General features: G+C 41.7%; 1 protein-coding gene across 1 annotated transcript in view; it reads left to right on the forward strand.

Moving 5' to 3' along the window:
• The window catches only part of znf423 (zinc finger protein 423), a 112,704-nt gene that overhangs the window by 79,887 nt on the left and 12,307 nt on the right, over positions 1 to 20,510 (forward strand). The window contains exon 19 of the mRNA XM_028408405.1: positions 18,990 to 19,121. Coding sequence (XP_028264206.1) covers positions 18,990 to 19,121 — 132 coding nt within the window. The remainder of the gene's footprint in view (positions 1 to 18,989; positions 19,122 to 20,510) is intronic.

A 20,510-nucleotide genomic window follows, 5' to 3' on the forward strand; every position in this document is an offset into this window, starting at 1 on the left:
AGCTGTATTTTTGAAGTGTATGTTTTTTTGTCATGAAACTATAGACAAAAGTCAAACTTCAACAACAGGAGATTAAAACTGTATGTGTATAGAATAAATGTTGCGTGTTGAGAAGATTAAAATTAAGAAACCTTTATTAGTCCCACAATGGGGAAACTGCATTTTTGCAACGGCATACAGACAGCAAGGGATAAGTTAAGAAAAAGATATATACATTATAAAATAGACTACCAATAAAAAGATACATTATAAAATAGACAGTTTACATATTAACAATTATTGCACAGATGAGTGGAGGTAGAAGTGGTTATAAGAGAAGTGGTTTATAAGAGAATGAAACCCCTTCTTTGAAAAGGATGTTCTGCTGCGTCTCCACATTAAAACAGTCTCCTGAGTATCAGTTACTGGGTGAGCATGGTGGGGACTGTTTTTTTTTTTTTTTTTTTTTAAGAGAATGATTTTTCTGATAAATCTTCCTTGTTTCTTCTCTTGATCTGTTTTGCCTTCATTGCCAGTCATCCCTCCCTCCTTCTCTCTCAGTGGTCCTCCTGTTCTCCTCATCTCTCCTCCCCCACCTCCCTCCATCACTCCATCCCTCCTAGGGAGAGCAAATCCCTCTTTTCCTAGGTAGGAGTGTAGGGAGGAGTGGTACGGCTTAGATCTCGGCCCCCCGCATCGTCCCTTCATCAGGTCCCCCTCTGGTCCTCCCACCCTTCCCTCCTCGCTCCATCCTTCCATTACTCCTATCTATTCTCTTGTTAAATTATGGTTTCATGCTCCTCTCCTTCCCTCTCGCACGGCCTCCTCTCGTCTTTCTCATTACATTCACATTTACATTTAAATTTTTGCATTGAGCAGATGTTCTTATCTAGCTTGACTCACAGTATTTTAACCAGAATAATCTCTAAACCCGGTCTCACCTGTCAAACATGTATACATAAAATTGAAAAATTTGAAAATCAGTGTATTGAGAGAAAAGTGCAAAATAACTCTGATCTAATCCTTTTTTACGTTCTCCAGTTTTTGGTCTTTTTAAATCACATCTCATTTTTTCCCCTCATGTTTCTTTTTCTTCTCGCTCTGTCCCTGCTTCTGTCTGTACTTCATCCACCCCAGTTGTTGTAAAACACACATTAACAATCATGTCTTCACATCCCCATCCGTCGTCGCTGTACTTCTGCTTACATCCTTACATCCTTCGTGCACTTTTTTGTTTTTAAGGGAGCAGGGGGTCAGCCAGTCATTAGTATTTCTCGCCTCTGTTCTTTCAGTCACTCTTTTCATTCCTCTCTCTGTACGCTGTCTCTCCGGCCCTTTTACCTGCCACTGTTAAAGGGATGTCGCTTCCCAGCTGAAGGCCTCGTTTGAGGAAAGGGTGTTGAAATAAAAGGGAGAGACCGAAGATGGAGAAGGGGAGAGGAAGAGATCAGGAGAGAAAGCACGCAGAGGGAGTCCTTGGGGAGTTGTGGTGCATACTGTGTGCTCACACCATTATAAGGTACAATCTGGCTCCCCACCTTTGCTGTGCATGGTCTCTTTGTAGACTGTTTTGTGTAACTCTGCACTGTCAGTCAGTGCAGGACTGCAATCAAAAGCTACACAAACCAGGCAATGCTGCAAGGCAATTAAGTGGCATTATAGAATCTCCAATCTCATGAAAACAGCAAAATCATAGCTAAAATAATACAGAATTCAGAATATCTTATGTACAGTACGGTTTTGTACGAATAATGCTCATGCAGCATTGCTGCAGATATTTTTTACAGCTTCTGTATACTGTGGATTGTTTTGGCTCCTCTGCACTCTCAAATCTGGAAGATATTTCCTCACACACGGACACCAGAGTACTAGCAGTCTGCAAAACTTTTTTTGATTTACATCAGGCACAGTTCCACACCGCACTTTCTATATATACAGTTTCTGAGGGATGCTGCTCAGTGTAAACATGGCCTGCAGATCAGCTGAGATTATTTTTGGTTACAAGTGACTCAAGCATGGCCACTGAGTTTCCTGAAGAAGTACAGAATTGTTTTTTTTTTCACAAACAGATACTTGCATGTAAGTATTGTATAATATAAACATTAATAGCACAATTTTAGGCTTAGTTAGCTTTTTTTTTGGGAAAAAATCGGGTTATTGTTGTGACACAGCAGAGTGTATAGCACACTGGATGAATCCACACACCACATTGTCTGAGGCAGCTCTCCTTCCCTCTCCTACCTAAGTGTTTCTAGGATGCATTTCTCTCCCCTAACATTTATCCATCTTTGCTACCTTCTCTCTTGCTATATCCCACTCTCTGTGAGGTGGTGGATGGATTACCCATGTGTGGTATCAAGGCAGCTCCCTAAGCTACACACAAACTGCACTGGTGTGTATCTGTGCGCGTGTTATGGTTGTGTTGGCATGCTGTGCTGGTGTGTCCATGGCTGCTGTGGATTAAACAGACTTTTCTGTCTCCTGCCTTGGAAACGCACCCACACAGCCGTACTATACATACAAAAGGGCAAAAGCTCAGTAGAAAACACACATCCCAAATAATGTAGCTCACATGGGGCAAGGTACACATTCGCACACACACACACAGTCCTGCAGCAGAGCTCACCTGCAGCCAAAACGTTGACACAGACACACACACTCAAAGCCATCTACTACTGTACTGTACAATGTGTAGTCCTGCTCATATAGCCCTCACACACTTCCCAATTTATTGGTCCAGATCTCATGGTGTGCAGGGTGTGTGACAGAGTAGTTAGAGGCAAATGCCAGACAGACAGAGAGGAAGAGAGAGAGATGGAAGAATGCACCCCTACTATGTTTTCAATGGACCAGCCCACACCATTGGCCCTCAGGGGCCCCTTCATTGCAGCAGCACCACCTCGCTTTCTCTTTCCCTCCCTCTCTTTGTTTTCATACAATCCCTTGCTTAACTTTTGTCTCTCTTTCTGCTTTCACATTTTCACTTCCACCTCATTGTTTCAGTACACATGGCATTCATTTGACATGTTCCCTCTTCTGACTGTATTTTTTGTCACACGTTGGGGCAGCTGTGGATGGAGATCAGGTTACAGGTGGTGAAGGCACTTCCTCTGGCAGGCATGCTTGTGTGTGCTGTGACCGTATGGTTGCCATTTATCCAAGTTTACCACAGGATCCTGTGCTCTAGGGTTCCTGCTTTGCATTATACAGTGTGTGTATAAGTCCGTTAGCGTCACAGGAGCTCTGTGGGGCTGGGCCATAGGGACCAGGCCCTTGCTTCTTTGGCTTGGAAACCCTGTTTACGCAGACAGGAAAACATAGAGGTGTAATTAACCTAAAGCAACATTAATGTATAGAACTCAGGACCTATAGTGAGGTCTGCTGCATGATAAAGGAAGCATGCAATGATATTTTAGTTTTTATTTAGTATTTTACTTATTTTTACTAGTGTAAGAAGAAGAACTCTAATATGTACTAATGAAGTAAATCAGGCATTTAAATAAACATACTGTAATGTTCTACAGACACAAGCCTCAGAGGAAAAAGTTGCAGAAGCTGTCAAAAGACAACACTGTTCTTGTAACATGTCTATGGGGTTTCCAAAATCAGCTTCACTGTAGGGCTGCTGCTGAATTCTCCTGCTGTCGACTGTCCAACATCATAGACATTATAAATCAGTGTTTGGTCAGTGGTGGTGTTTGTTTTCTCAGAGATCCTGCAAGCCACTGATGATGGCTTTGTTAGATTTATTGTTGCCTGTCTGTCTGCCAGTGGGTTCATTGGCTAATGACTAATCATTAAGACAAGTGTGTGTGTTGTGTGTCTAGAAGCAGCAGCAGAAGCTGAGGTGATTAAACAATGTTACCTCAATCTTTCATTCATTTTGGACCACCCGTTCATCTCTCTGTCTCATCCTTTGTCTCCATTTGCTTCTTTTCTTCTTCTCTCTCATTATATATCTCTTCCTTGCATCTAAACGCTCTGCTTCTCTACCCCCACATCCCTCTAACTCCTTCTCCCCAGCTGCACAACATTAGGAGATGAATGAATTAATAAACCACACGCGCACACATTGACATGACCACACACACACACACAAACAACGATGACAGATAGACAGAGTGGGCGACTGTTTTGCTGCCATTAAGCAGGAAACACCAGCTCTCCATCATCATGAACTGTGTGTGAGTTATTGGTAGATATTACTGTTGGCTGTGTGTGTGTTTAGATGCCACCCAGGTTCACTAAATTGTGATGTCCAAGTCCATCTATACAACAATATTCATTAAATGTACATGTGATACTGAACCTTTGATCATATTGCGCTTATATGCAGGCTGACAGGCTGTTAGAGACAAACACACCAACCTCTTGTTACAGTGTCTGTTTGTGTGGGGTCATTGGCAGATGCATGCAGACACGTGTGTGTTTGTGTGTGTGTGCATGTCAGGGCATGAGGGCCCACTGGGGGATAATAGGAGAAGAGGAGTGGAGTGAGTGTTTGATATTTGACAGCTGATTAAGGAGAGGAGTGAGGAGCAGGGTGCTCTGACAGGAAATCTCCATGGGCATCATGGGAGGTACGGCCAGGAGACGGGTGGGGGTTAGAGAGGGGGCATTGGATGGGAGAGAAGGTGAGACAGACGAGGGTGTCAACGGGAAAAGATACAGTAATGGTGTGTGAGTGTTGATGGGGGGTAGATTGAGGTGGAGGGTGGGGGAGGAGGAGGCGAAATGATGAGAGGAGACTTTCCTGCAGTTGCTTAGCGGGAAGGAAAAAGTAAGCAAGGGACGACTTAGCTGGTGCAAAGAAAAGGGAAAAAGCAGAGGGAAGGTGGAGCAGCAGAGGAGGAGCATGAGGAGAGGAAATGGAAAACAAGGTGGAAGGAGGAGCGAGGAAGGTGGCCCCGGCACCCTGCTGCTTATCCTTGAACACTCTAAGGAGGTCTCTCTTTCCATCTCTTCCCTCTTTCTCCTTCACACACACACACACAGTGCCCAACTGGCACACGAGGGTGCTGTTGCAATTAAACTGGCACAGCATGGAGCCCAGATTGAGAGAGAGGGAGAGAGGACTCCATGCTGCATGAGCAGTACCCCTGGAAGACAGAGATGGGGAGGGAGAGGAGAAGGAAGTGAGAGAGAGAGGGAATGATGGGTAGAGAGAGGACAGAGGTAAAATGGTGCGATGATGAGGGGTAATGATGGAGAAAACGGCGGAAATGTACAAGAGTACTGGCGATAATTGTTACTGTTACTTGCAAGTTGTGACAAAAATATTTGCAGTTGTTGCAGGAGCAGAAGCACTAGAAGCACACAAAGAGGTGCACTTCACCCCAGCAAGATTTGGATAGAAAGTAATTAGAGAGAAAGAGATGATAGAGGAAAAAGTTATAAAAAGAAAAAAGTTCAAATAAATAGAATGAATTGAATTATACTGTATACTTCTATCACTGTGCTTGGTCATTGCACATGAATTCAAAGTCCAGATATCATTTAAATCTGTTACACTGAATATATTAGTATTACACTGGTGATAAAAAAAATGTATGTGCCTGTGTTTTTAGACTTACAGTCTCAAAAACCTCAACTAAAGTGTTTGCAGAGAACTATTGTCTTTAATCTTTTGCCCTGCTACTGTGACGCAGCACCATCCCTTCTCCTGCTGTGATTGGTTCTTTAATTAGCTTCTAACAAGAGCCTTCAGGAAGCCAGCATGCTGATTGGATGTCTTATCATTGTTAATTAGCTCAATTAAGTCATTAGGAGGGTCCTCAGCCTCGCTTCCTGGGGCCACATAGGTAGTGCCTCCTCCTTTGCGCATGCCTTTTCATGGAGATGTAGAGGAAGGCAACGGAGAAACTGTGCTGATTTTGAAGTTAAGTCATTTTCTCAGTGTGTATGATGACAAACAATGACGTATTCATTCATCTTACAATCATACTATGAACTCACAAACATCAATCGTAAGCTGGTATTGATGTCCTGCCCCAATGAATTTCAGAGAAACTCCCAGATTTTGGTTGTTTATTGGTGACATGGATCATTTGTTTTTGTTTTTGTTGTGTATGTGTGTGTGTGTGTCTCTGTGGTGTCCAGGTGTGATATAGCCTGGGGTGGTTAAAAACACACATCTGGAGCGGAGAAAGCACACTATACCCAGATGTGCTCTAGTGAGACACATACAACACACACACTGTGCAGCAAAGTCATTGGCTTTAAGTGTTTTAGAGGGGTGGAGTGTTTTTGTTAGCATGTGTGTCTGTGTGTCGAGACGTCAGCTGTGTCCGTCAGGTGTATTTGTACAGAAGTTGACAGATGTTATTTTGATGTTGTTGAGTGTTGAGAGTGACAAAGGACAAAGAGAATAGACAACAATAAATGCTGATACACACTTACACACACACACATACACACACATTCACAGAGTCTCTGCCATGAAGTCAGCCATGAGACAATGTTTGGTCAAGCATGGTTGGGTGGAGAGGCAATTAGCAAAAGGCTGGGATGGGTGATGTGTCTCCAACTCCAGCTGTTGTGTACCTACAAATTAGTCAATTATTTTCACTTGCGTATGTGTGCGCTCCAGTTAATGCAAACAAGTGTATGATTCACATCAGCCCGTAATTGTTAACACCAACGCATTGTTGAATGAACAATAGAGCCGAGTGTTACATTGTCACAACCCCCTGCCAGCAATAGGCACACAGATGTTGGCCATTACAGTTTAGCATAATACAGTGAGCCTGATTGTAGGCTGCTCCTCTTCACCAGCTGGATTTTAGTGCCATTCTGTTGTGCAGACAGCAACATGGTTATAGAAGCAATAAATGTAAACACTATATCTGAATAATGTCAGTTAATTAGTGTTAGAATACAATTACATACAGTGACAGGGACAGAAAACAATGTGGAAAGATGGCATAATAGTAACAAAGTGGGAAGTATTGTGAATCTTCTGCTTTAGTAGTAGTTTTTTTTCTTTACTGTATGAACTCACACTGAGTCAAAAGAAACACAAATAGACAATATCAGACATATATGGACAAACTCAAAGTCAAATAATAAAAGACCCAAATGCAGTTTCTTCCATTTCCCATCCATCAAAAATGCATTTACATCTTGTAAATATTTTTTTGTCTTGTTTGTTTTCTCAAACAAACAATATCACAGAGCATATGGGAGCAGTATTTATTGTGTGGGAATCCAAAGAGAAGGTTTGCAGTGGAGAGAAAAAGATGAAGAGTAGCTGTGGAGAAAGAAAAGAGAGGCTGATGGAAAGGAAGGAGAGCACCACAGAGACAGTGAAACAATGCCCTCTAACCACTGCACTGACATCTCTTTGTTGGAAGTGTGTGTGCCTGTGTAACCATGCACGTGTGTGAGCATGTATTAATATTGATTTAGCATTCTGGCAGGGGGTCTTTGAACCTCACTTTCCCTACTCCAGCCTCAAGAGACATATTGTACACACACACCCATACACACGCAAGAAGCAGTGTCAAATGTAATTAATAGTACAACATGAAGACTTGACAGAGAGACAGAATGGCCGTGTATTAAATGTGTGTGACTGTCTGAGGGTTTGTGAATATAAACACATCTGTGTGTTCTTGCATGTCTGGCTGTTTGTGAGACTGAGAGACAGAGCCGATGAGTGAGAGAAGAGGGCTAAACTGCGATTCCCAGTTGTGACTCTGCTCTGCATGTGAACTCTCTTAAGTAGACTGGAGGACTGTTTAACTGAGCACTTGTCTATGCATGCGCGTGGATGTGCATTTTAGTGTGTGTGTCAAGCTGAATGTTTAATCCAAATGCTGCTGTCATGTAGCCTCTATCAGCTTTTTTATGCTTATTAGCTGCAGACGAGAGACACATTTTGAATTTGCCGACTACAGGAGCTCTGCCATCGGTGTCACAAGTCTCAGATTTAAAAGCTTACTGTCGTGTTGAATTTACTGTACTTTGCACACAAGATGATGAATAAATTAGTGTTAAAGGTGATATGTTTAGTCTACATGGACTTGTAGGCTTAAGTTTTGTTGCATTTGTGACATGTAACTCAATCGACTCTCTGGGTCTACAAGATTCAGGAGTAACCCCCAACATCAGATACATTAAAGGACCAGCTCATAGAATGTAGCGCCATCTAGTGGTGAGACAGCTGCAACCAACCTCATACTTCTTTTCTAAGCATGTGGAAGAAACCACCACCACACAGTTTCATTTTTCTTCTCACATCCTATCTACGATAGAATAATATCTCAACAATCTGTGAAGACCACAAATGGATTTCTGTGTGTTCACACACATCTGACCTGTGCAATCCTGCTGTATTTATGTAAGACGACAAAGAAAAAAAAAAAATAATAAAATCTGTCAATAAAAACTAGCAGGCCAATAAAAATTTGGCTTCATGTTGCCATATATGACCATGTCGATCTCTGTAAGAAGAGACCTTAGTGATTATTTCATAAGCCAGTTGAGAATAAATGATTGTAAAGAATTATGGGGCTTATATTGTTTGTTTGTTTATATTCTTGTTTGGTGGCCATTGTCCTACTATCATTTAGCAAAAGTGGGCCCCGTAAGCTGCATATCCCTGCCCTAAATCCTATATATTACACAGGGCCTTTGAACCTTTGGAATGTGATTTATAATATGCACGTTGCAAAACATGCATGGACAATGACTAATGTTACATTACTGACTGTGACAGTTTAATTAGCTTTAGATATCTTTTCTTTATTGTTTTTTATCTGCCAGTTGCTCTGTTGGTCTGCCTCTCTGTCTCTATCTTTGGGGAGACTGTTTAGAAGTCTACACACAAACACACACACACAGTGCTCACACACACACACACACACAAAAATCTCTAGACGCATGTATATTTGATTCCTGCCTCAGAATAATTAATAACTGTGTGTTCATTTATTTATTTGTTTGTATTTGAGGCTGACAGAAGTAAGAAGTGTGTGGTTTTGTTAGGTTTTTTGTGTGTGTGTGTGTGTGTGTGTGCTTGTGAGCACAAATAACCTATTATTTTATTAATCAAATGCACTACATTGAAATTTCACAGTATTTTATGGGGGTACACTGTTATACAGTATACATTTATGAACTTAAAGCAACATTATATTTGTAATTGATTATATACAGGCCTCCTCTATGGATATGGTGTGATTTGATAGTTACCATACTGTGTATATATAAACTTTTAAAGTGTGATGGTATAAAATGTTGTGCACAGAAAGAAATCTTTACATTTTTAGTAAAGATTCAGATAAAATCAATTGTACCTGTGCTGAAAATATCTCAGCCACATTTCTCTGTCAATGTTCGCTCATGATAAAATGCACCACCTTACACCAGCAATTCACAGTTTTGAACAACAAATTGATGTAGGTACTCTATCACTGTTACTGTACAACTGTGTGCTTCATACACTGCATGCTGTCAATATGAATTGAAGACTCTTACATGAAGTTTAAGCCATTTATTACACAGTAACGTATAGGCCCTTAGAGATAAAATAATTTACGAGTAATAATAATAAATTCAGATTATATTGGCCCTTAATCTTACAAGGTCAAACTGCTCGTCATGACTCAAAGCATGTAATTGTCAGCTTGTTCCTTTATAAAGGTAGCCATGCTGGCCCTGGTGATTCAGGGGTGATTGTGCTTCTTGTGTGGTTGATCATTACCTGGTTCTCCCAGTTGGAGGTGCCTTTTCACTAAACGTTTACCTTGATTAGCTGTTAGCTTGATAGCTCAGACACATGCACATATTCACCCAGTTACAAATATACAGACTTTAACAATAATATAGAACTTTTGTGTAAGAATGATGAAAAAGAAACATAGTTTCTTTTTGTACATGTAGTTTAGGAGAAGAGCCACTTTAACTTTGTTGTTGTTTTCCTCTGTCGGCCTTCATGATCCACCCACTGCTCATCTTTATTGAAATACAGACGCTCTCTCGCTACTGTAAGCTTTACCATTTTCTGTCTCTTCAGTATTTGCTCTGTTTTCTTGTAGCAGTCATGTTAACAGCCAACAGGCATCTTCAATCTCTCTTGCTCAACCACCCACACACACTCACACATACACAGTGTGTGGCTGAGGGAGGTCTCAAACCATGGTTGCAGGTATCTGGCAGGCTTTTCCACACATGACCTAGTAGTGATTTAGTGTCTTCATTAGCATGCTATTCTGCACTCTATCTGCTTTTATGTGTGTGTGTGTGTGTGTGTGTGTGTGTGTGTGGGCGATACATTCGTGCTTTAGGGAAGGTTAGACTTGGCTAGCTGTGTAGTTTGTGTTAAAGTTGAGTGTATTTTGGTGTGTGTTTTTGGGATCAATAAAAAAAAAACATTTTGATTTCAGTCGCTGCTTGCTTCTCTATCCTTTTCCACTCTTTATCCTGGTATCTTTGAGTCTGTTTGTTGTGTTGTTTCTATGACCACAGCGTGGTTCAGTTTGGCACGGCCATCGTATGGCACTGTGGTGTGTGTTTGTGAGTGTGTGAGAGAGGGAGAAAGACAGGCAGGATGGCTCTGTGGGGGATGTAGCTGGCCAGGGCAGGGGGCGAGGACAGACGGCTGGACCAAGGTCACTCTTACTGAGTGTGTGTGTGTTTCAATATCCATGTCCACTTGTCCACCCCAGTACAGCTGAGGATGTAGCCAGCTCCGTTGTCCTGCCTCTGTTCTTTCTCTGTATGTGTTTTGTTTTCATCATTTGCATGTTTGATATGATGCAACATAAGAACAACTTATTGTCACATAACTGACAGAAGGGTAACATTTAAAATTCTGACATACAGATTTTTATCAGGTTTTTGGTTTAACAAAACAACCATGAGTTCTGAGAGATACATTTTTATTAACTACTAGCGCTACAGCTTCTTATAGCACACATTTAGATTCTTCTTTACTTTCCATCTTTCCCTGTTTCACTGTCTCTCTTTATATCTCTCTCTCTCCTCTCTCTCCCTGAGTCCAGATGGGCAGTTTGCAGGTTAACTGGAACAGCTGGAGCTGCATTATTAGCATCCTGCTGTGAGCTCTTATTGGCTCTGCTCTTCTACTCCTCCTCCTTCTCTCTTCCTCTGTCAGTTTTACGGGTCACATTTTGCGGTTACACAGTGAGATGTGTGGGTCAAGAAACCCAGTGTTGTATGCACATGTTAAATTAACTTGGTATGTTATTTTAGGATTTTACTTTTTTAAAAATAGGTAATATGGCATCTTCAGGAGGCTGGTATTTTGACCTGCTCTATACAGAGTAGAGCCTGAAAAGTGTGAATAACACAAGCTACTTACTTGTATTTAACTCCTTTATTAGATACGATTGCACATAGCAAATAGTATGTTTGAAAGGGGATGTGCATTTAAGGTGGAGTTTTTGGTGAACAGAAAATTAAGCGTGTCCCTCAGGCATTTCTCTCCTGTGTGTGTGTGTGTGTGCTAATGTTGTTGTTGTGGAATGGAGATTGGCTTTTTAGTGGTATTTGGATGCAGAGATTCAGTGAGGATAAGCCTGCTAGCTCCCTCTGACTCCCCTTGGGAGCACAGATTAAAGAAACACACAAACACTCTGGTAGAGTTAGACGTACTGTATACACACAAGCACACACACCCACACACACACACATAAACAGCAGGGTAGGATTAGATGGAGGTAGGTAAACACAGTCACTCATACACACATTTCTGTTCAATTTAGCACCAAAAAGGAACAATTATTGAATTGTTAATCAACACACACTTCTGCTGCTCCCGTTCCTAATATTCTGTGTCCATGGCTGTCTCGCACCTCTGCCTGCATCACTGTTCTTAGTTTGAATATTTCTATAGAAAACAATACTAGCAGTGATTAAGTCCTTTAGAGAAAAAGAAAGACGGTCAGGGGTGACCCTCTCTCCATCACCTTGACAACTAGATCAGTCTTGATTATGGTTGCCTTGGTGATTAGCCCTGGATACAGACATGCTTTCTAACCTGGATGGTCGTGTGTGTTCCTATCTATCATACCACACTGTGATCCAGATTTAATCTAACTTGCCCCTAAATGTGTATATTTGTCTTAGTGTGTGTGGCACTTTTTCGCCTAAAGCAACCAATGTTTATTCCATGAACTAGAGTAAATATCTCATAATATATTTAAGAAGGATTTAAAGTGAAAATGAATTTGTTACTGTTTGCAGTGAAATGGTGGTCAATGATTTAATTTTAAAATTGGAAAGTCTTCTGTTTCACCATCACTAGTAGTAGAAGTAAAAAAAAAAAATAATACCGGTAATTAATTAGGACATGCCCTAACCCACCATAAAGCCTTTTATAACTCCTTGTGGATGTCTGCTATAGCTTTAACCAGCATCAAAACACAGATTAATACACATCCACGTACAGCTAATGTGCATCCAGGGGGCTATGGTTGTGTTTTACATATGTAAACAGATTGGAGAATAGAGTGAATGTAGGAAAAAACAGGAGAAAAAGGACAAGTGAGGGTAGAGGGAGGTGCTGAATGGATGACTAGAGAACGACAGGTACTTCAGTTTTAAATTTCATCCTTGGGAGTGGCAAGCTTGTGTATGTGTCTGTCTGTCCATGTGTGTGTGTGTGTTGATGGTTTATTCACACACAGTGATTAGGCTTATTCCCTCCTGGCCACTTTCAAGCTTTCAATTAAGATTCTAAACACAAATATACTCTGCATTCATTACTCTCATCCCTGCTAACGAGCTAAAAAGTGGTGTGTGTATTGGTGCGCGCGTGTGTGTGTTACGAGCTTTCTGTGTGCTTATTGGAGAAAACAGTAATTCCCTGTTTTCCTGTGAAAGTCCTGAGCAATGATTCCAAGGCCAGAGCGATGATGTGTGCGCCTCTGCTGCTTGAATATTAATTAAAGTCTCATTACGTATGATAATACAACGACTTACATGTCAGCTGCTTGTTGTAACAGTCAAGTGCTCTCCTGATGACACTGAACATGTTGTGTTGGTGTGTTTGTGCAAGTCTGTTGTTTTTCACTGTGTGAACTTCTCAACATGTGTGTGTCTGTGCAACAGAACAATAACCTATAAAACAATTCACTATGACTTATGGCTTACATCACACTAGTGTTCATTTACAATATAATTGTTGTTTACATGAACAGCACCAAATGATTTTATTACTCACTCATGTACAAATGTAAAAAACAAGAAGTCATTATCGAAATAGCAGCATATAAGCAGCGTGCCCCAAAACTAATAAAGCTGCTCTACTGAATAAAAATTACATTTATAATGTAATTGTATCCTTTAAATAACCCACAGCTAGAGAGTGAAAGTGAGAGACAATGATGATGTATGATGTGTGTATGTGTGTGTAAGCACATGTGATTGTGTATTAGTGAGAAGGCTTTTGGCTTCAACAGAACAGAGCGCTCCAGCTTCCTACTGTTATGTAATCTGATAGGGAAAATCCAAGCTGCTATACGCACACACACATTACACACAGTCTCCTTCCAAAGCACACATGCACTCTTGCACTACACAAATATGCTCAATTTGTGCACAAACTGGTCATCACCATATGCTGTTCTTGTCTGCCAATAATATGTCTGTCTCTGTGTGTGTGTGTGCGTGTGTGTGTGTGTGTGTGTGTGTGTGTGTGTGAAAATGAGTTGCCAGTGGAAATGGTTATTAAAGGGTAATGTCAGATGTGCAGATGAGGAATGTATCCTGCATTGATAGAGCTGGAGGAAGGAGGAGCATGATCAGAGTGTCATTTTTCTTTATTACTCACTCATGTATGGAGGATCAGTTTTTTTTGTTTTTGTTGTTGTTTTGTTTGTAGTACAGGCAGATTTTCTGTTAAACTATGATCTTTCCTTTTGTTCATTTGGACCTTTACTTCCACAATATTTGCCTTTTGAAAACCAAAAAGTTGTTATATTGAAAGAACATTGCCACATTTCTGTTTACAGCTGTCTGAGCTTCGATGTGTGCAGTTATTGCACAACTTCAAGATGTGTAGTATAGCTCTGCAGCAGCTGTTGCCAAGGCATGTTTGAAGTCATCAGGTTAATCACTGACTGTCCTCTATCATCCCCTCTTTATACACCTAATACCATCACAATCACACTGGAAAGAAAGAAAGTGAAAGTCTTTGTTTGTAGTGTAAAAGAACTAATAGGGCAAAAATGGTTAGTTTCAGTTGATCAGATCATATGAGATTCTTCTGAATAAAAGTTTGCCACCCATCTACCCATCTACTAGATATTAAAACCCACACTGCAAAATAAGGTGTACGCAAATGATGAAGATATTAACAATTACCTCACAGAGAGTGATAGAAACAGAGAGGGAAACTGGAAGATGAGAGAAGGGAGGGAGAGTGTGTGTGTGTGGGTGTTGGATACTCACGGGACCTCAGCACTGCAGCATTCTTTCTGAGTGTGTGTGTGTGTGTGTGTTTGTGTGTATGAGAGAGAGGGAGAGGGTGAGTAAAGGTGGGGGCACTCTTGGGACCCCTCCAGCACTGCAGCAGGTTGTGTGTGTGTGTATGTGTATTCTCCAGCCCCCACACTACCAATGGGTCAAGCTGACACCCCCCCCTGCATCGGCGCCCCCTCCACACCCTCTACACCCCCCCACCCCTGGTTGCCATGGAAACACACCTTGAGTGAGCCCCCCAGAGAGGTGCATACTCCTCCTCCTTCCGTCCACTGCTCTCTTCTTTGCTGCACTCATTCTTTCTCCCAACACCTCTGTTGCTCTCTCTTCGTCCATCCCATCATCCCTCATGGCATTCTTCTCGCCACACTCTTTCTTTCTCATGCTACCCCTCCTTCCTTACTGTCCTCTACATCAATCCCATACTTGGTTTTTGGCCTTTTGAATGCAAGGGATCAAACACACACACACACCCTCACTTACACAGTGAATGAGGGTGTGGTCAATCAGGAAGGTAAGGTACAGTAATCGAAGGTTGACACCAAGGGACAACCAAAAAGAAGGAAGGTGCAAGTCTGGGGCCTCTGGCAGCTGGGCACCCAAAGGATTTTCCCAGCTCTGCCTGAGAAAGGGTTAAGAGGTATAAGTGTGAATGCATGCATATGTGTGTGGGGTGTAATAAGGAATGGCAAGCACCTTAGGGATCTATCCCCAACACAAACCAAGGAGCTCATTTATGTCCTGCTGCATGTTGCAGGGTTGTGTGATGAAGCCAGCGTAAATGTGTGTGTGTGTGTTGATGTAAATAGGATGAAGCCACCTGGTCGTTCTCCTCTGGTCAATTAACTGAGAATGAGAGAGAGATAGAGCATGAGCAATTAGGATATGTGCGTGTGTGTGTGTGTTTGCGTGCGTGCATGCATGCAGCAGAGCAGTTCTGGTACTGAAATTGTAATGATGAGTCTGACTGCAGTGTGGACTTTATCTTCATCAATGCGTCCACACTCCCTCCTGCCTCCCTTCTGGCCATTACCATACATGCATTATTTTGCATTTAAGATATTTAAAATACAGATTATTTATTTTTCTTCCTCATCTGTAATTTTACAGATTTGCAGTAACACAAGGTGTGCATTGTACCTGCCGCTTCTCATTTAAAATCATACAGTAGTACTGAAGCTCGCTCCCTCCTTGTCAGTCATATTTGAAAGCAGTCTCTGTCTAATATGTTTTTGATGGTGTTTATATTTGTCTACTGGCCATGAGAAGATAATAAACCCAAAGCATGGTAAACACAGTCCCCTTTTTGTTTCATTTTGAAATGCTCATTCTGTCATTTGCAAATAATTTTGCTACTACTACTACTAAGAAACAATTAGACATGCTTCTCCAGTTTTCACTATCAACAAGGGTAGCACTGCAAATCAGTTCTCCATAAAGGCATGCAACAACTGCTTTGATGTGCATTAAAAAGCAGAAAAAGTTAATTTTCTGTGGGGTGGTAACAAACTCAGAGTCCTAACCTTCACCCTGCCTCTCTCCTCTCATCCCTCTCTCCCCTGTGTTCGCTGTCCCAGCATAGGCCTCCCAGGGTTGTGTGTGTATGTGTATGTCTGTGTGTCTGTGCGCTAGTGGATCAAATGCTCTCTGTGAGACAAAGCGTCACGGCAGGATGCTCTACGACTCTGTCATCTCACTATGGGTCACATATACACACACATGCTCACACATGGACCGGGTCTCAGAGGGGAACAGCACACAGAGACAGCGGTCCCCACACACACTGATCAAAACAATGTATTTGTCAGAAAAGAGAACTCTTTCATGGGACACACACACACGCACACACACAGAGGCGTTGGAGGCCTCTCTCCATGCCCTTGTTCCGGACAGCCCAATTATCTCTGTGCACCTCACTGTTTTCCCCTCAGTTCTCTCTGTCTCTGTCTCTGTCTCTTTATCTTTTACTTTACCATCCTTACTTTAATTTTCTATTTTTTAACTGTAGGCACTTTTGCACTGGCCTTCTAATTGATTGACTGTTAATTAGCTTCTAAAGTTTCTTTTGCAGGGTGAATGTCTTTATTTACGTCATCTGCGTGTAGTGCCCCAGACACACTCCCAGCACGTACACAAAAAGCTGTGAAATGCTGATATTAGTCACACAGTTAGGATTAAAAATGATAAATCTAATTAGTCAATTAGCAATTTTGCTTTATTTACAGTAGTTTCTGTTTGTTCTTAAGTGTTTTAATTAAATTCAGATCAAAATTGTGTGACCATTTTCTTGCATTGACTAAATGTAAACCAGTAAAAAGATGGACGAATGCATCCACAGTTAAAAACAAAATAAATTGACCAAAAATGGCTTTTTTTTTTAGTTTTTATTTTCAATAAAGCACAAACAAGTGCAATATGTGACTGTACTATGATGGTTTATAAAATAATTTTCATTTGTTTTTTTCTAAACGCTATCTGAATACTTTCAAAAACTTTTTCACTTGCTAAATGTTACAAACTATTTAGGATGTGACTTTCTGAAATCTTGGTCTCTGGGTAATGGGCACATCAATGTGTGGATGTAAAGGTAGCTGATGTTTGACCACTCTCTCTGATCCTGGCAGCGTGGGAGAGCGCAAGGCAACTTCTGAGGAGAGCTTTTTTTCCACTACTGAGGGCATGAGCTTTAAGGTGCCTTCTACAGAACCCCAACACCCCAATACCACACACACACATACACACACATAGCCTATACACACTGAGATCACTGAAGCGTAGGCATTACTAACTTACAGTATTCATCCTCTGCCTCTATCTGTGCCCTCTACCTTTTTCTGTCTTTTGTGTCAGTACATTTGAAACAATAGTTTTTCTGTTTGAAAAATTGTATTGTTAAGCAAAGACAAATTCATTTTGAAATATAATACATGACACTTGATTAAACATGCGATGCTGTACACCCCTCCCCCTGTCTTTCTCTCCACCTCTTTCTCTCTGTGTGTCTCACTCCATGTGACTCTCTCCTGCTGTTTCAATCTCCTAGTAAATGATAATGAACCTCTATCTGTCTCAGTATGTCTCGGACACAGTGGCGCCCCACACAACCTAGCAGCCTTTGAGGTTTGTGTGTAGAAAAAGGGGATGTTTGGGGACCAAGACCATGGAGCATACCATCTCATCCATATAAGCCCATGTGGCACCCACACACACACACACTCCCCCACAGCTATTGAGACGGGATTAGGGCACCCTTGTGTTGGCCTTTGAGGCAAGGAGAGATAGGAATCTTCGTGTGTGTGTGTGTATTAGTCAGTATGGGTGTCATGGATGTATGATTGAAGACGTTATTAACCCCGCGATCCCCTGCAGCTCTGCAGCTGAAGTTCTTCTGGCTGTTTGAATGTGTGTGTGTTCACACTTACAGGACATTAGATAAGTGACAAAAAGGTGCAAAGACGCAGATTGTGTTCTCCATGGCTTGTTTATGTGCATCTCTGAGTCAGGGGTGTGTGTGCGTGTTTGTGTGCAACTCCGTGGGGGTCACAGATTGGCCCACAGAAGACACCATCTGATGTCTCTGGGCAGTACAGTCCTATGGTGTATGTGTATGTGTGTGTGTGTGTGGCCCCACACGGTGTGTGTGGGCGACTGGGGTATTGGTCCTGTATGGTACAACAGTGATAAGGACAACAGGCGGGAGACCTAAGCGTCAAGGGGAGCATGTGTGTGCGTTTATAACGCCCACCTTCATCTGGCCTTTCACCATGGGTGCTGTGATGTCACTCACACCTTCTTTAAATAGACAAAGATACACATGTATACACTAGTATTATCCCCAAGTGAGAATAAAGGTGTTTGTGATAAAAAAAATTTAAATATGATCAGTTCAGTTTTTCTTAGGTTATGATTCTTTCTTAATTGAAGCCCTGCTTTTGCAAGGCAGTGAATTGAGAAAGACGTGCACAGAATGACAAGAGCTGTCAAATAATTTTAAGTCTAGTGTATGTGTAGGGAACTGAATTGGAGCCCACACAAATTAACCAGAAGGTGATGGACCAAGGGGGAAAGGTGACACAGAGGGAGGAATGGGCACAGTAAGGGACGGCTGAGTGACTGCACTGGGGTGGACAGATAACGAGGACAGAGGGAGGGAAAGGAGAGCTATAGGAGGGCCGATCATCCACAAACCCGGTGGGGAGGACAGGCAATTACCAGTTGGGATGAACGTGGTACTGGGATTGGTAAATGCTGCAGCAACGGAGAGGACAGAGTTTGTGATACAACCTGTGTTATAATGTCTGTATTAATAAAGTGAAACTAGATGCAGCATAAGCATTGTTAATGCTTTTTATAAAATGCATGGAAAAAAATTGCTGTTGATGTTTCCAGGGTAAAAGCAAAATTCATCCTTTTCCAATTACCAGTTTATTACATATCTGTCTGTATTTGTACAAAACATCTGTCAGGAGTTGTTGTATTAATTTTATAAAATGATGTCATATGTTCCTGTTTTTATGTTGCCTAATCCTGCCTATACATGCGTGTCTGTCTCCTATTTGCAGAGGAGGGCATCAATCACGAGTGCAAGCTGTGTAACCAGATGTTTGATTCACCTGCCAAGCTGCTTTGCCACCTGATAGAGCACAGCTTCGAAGGCATGGGAGGTACCTTCAAGTGTCCCGTCTGCTTCACAGGTGAGCGACAGACACACACACACATTTACTTTCAAGGACAGTAGCACCGATAACTCTGTCTCACTCATAGCCACTTGTGCCTAATAATAAATCTGGGATAAATCAGATGCCTCCATGATGGATAATGATGATGGTGACGGATATAGGTTGAAATATGTGCCTGAGTACATTAAACAGAGAAGTTTTAACAAGTGCAGTTGAAACATTACTGCACTTAAACATATGTTGCAGGGTGTAAATGTGCTGTAATGGCTGTGGGGTTTTAGATTTTGGGTAAACATTAAAATCACATCAGAAATGGGGCAACAGTGGCGCAGTGGGATAGCAGGGTTGTCCAATAACCGGAAGGTTGGTGGTTCGATCCCAACTCCTCCCTAGTCACTGTTGTGTGTTCTTGGGCAAGATGCTTCACCCTAGCCTGTGGCGCGCCTTGCTAGTCATTGTATGACACTGCTTGTGCAGCAGCCGTAACGAATTTCCCTCTGGGATTAATACAGTATCTAAAATAAAAAAAAAAAAAAAAAAAAAAAATATTTATTGTTTTCTAACTGTGGGAGTTATATTGCAGTGGGGGGGGTCACTGCAAAAGTGAACATAGTAATGCCTCCAAACTGGTCAAATAAAGTACCTTAAATCTGTGCAATCCACTGGTGGGCAGAGACAAAATACTAGAACATCAAATTAGGCCTGTGGCGCTCAGAGTTGCATTCAGCACCTATTTTAGCAGAAACAAAGTCAGCACCTAAACTTTGTCCTCTTCCTATTCCATCTCTGACTCTTTTTCCCCTTATGCTCTCTCTCTCTTTCTTTCTCTTGTGTCACTCCACCACTCTCTTTCTTTTCCTCCCTTGCTCAGTTGTTGAGTTTGTCTTGTGTTGTGTGCCTCCCTCCACCCCTCAGGTACACAGCAACGCTTTAAACTTTAACTCTATTCCTTGGTGACTTATGAATTAGTAAGATGGGCACCACTCCTATGGGGAGGCTTAATAATTCAACACATACACACTCGCAGTGAAAACCAAAAGTTTACTGAAACAAAAGGGAGAGAAAGAAAGGGGGAAGAAGTGTAGGAGACAACAATGGAGCGGAAGTTAAAAAAAGACAAGATAATTTATTGATAAATATCACATGGTCTTCTGAGGATCGCTCTTCCTGTTTTCTTTTTGTTTCACTCCCCTCCTTGCCAGTCAGCCCTCATTTGCTTTGTAGGTGTTTATGGGTGTGTTTGTGAGATTACTTGTACTCACAATCCTTTACCACATTGGTTCATTTTATACTAGAAAAATATCAGAGACATGACATTGCAGATCGGATTAGTTTCCTGAGGCGGCAGGTAAATCTGTATCAGTTTAGTAATACAAATGGACATGCACTGCAGTCTAAGCTGAC

Source organism: Parambassis ranga, chromosome 6 (assembly GCF_900634625.1).
Source record: "Parambassis ranga chromosome 6, fParRan2.1, whole genome shotgun sequence".
Taxonomy (NCBI): domain Eukaryota; kingdom Metazoa; phylum Chordata; class Actinopteri; family Ambassidae; genus Parambassis; species Parambassis ranga.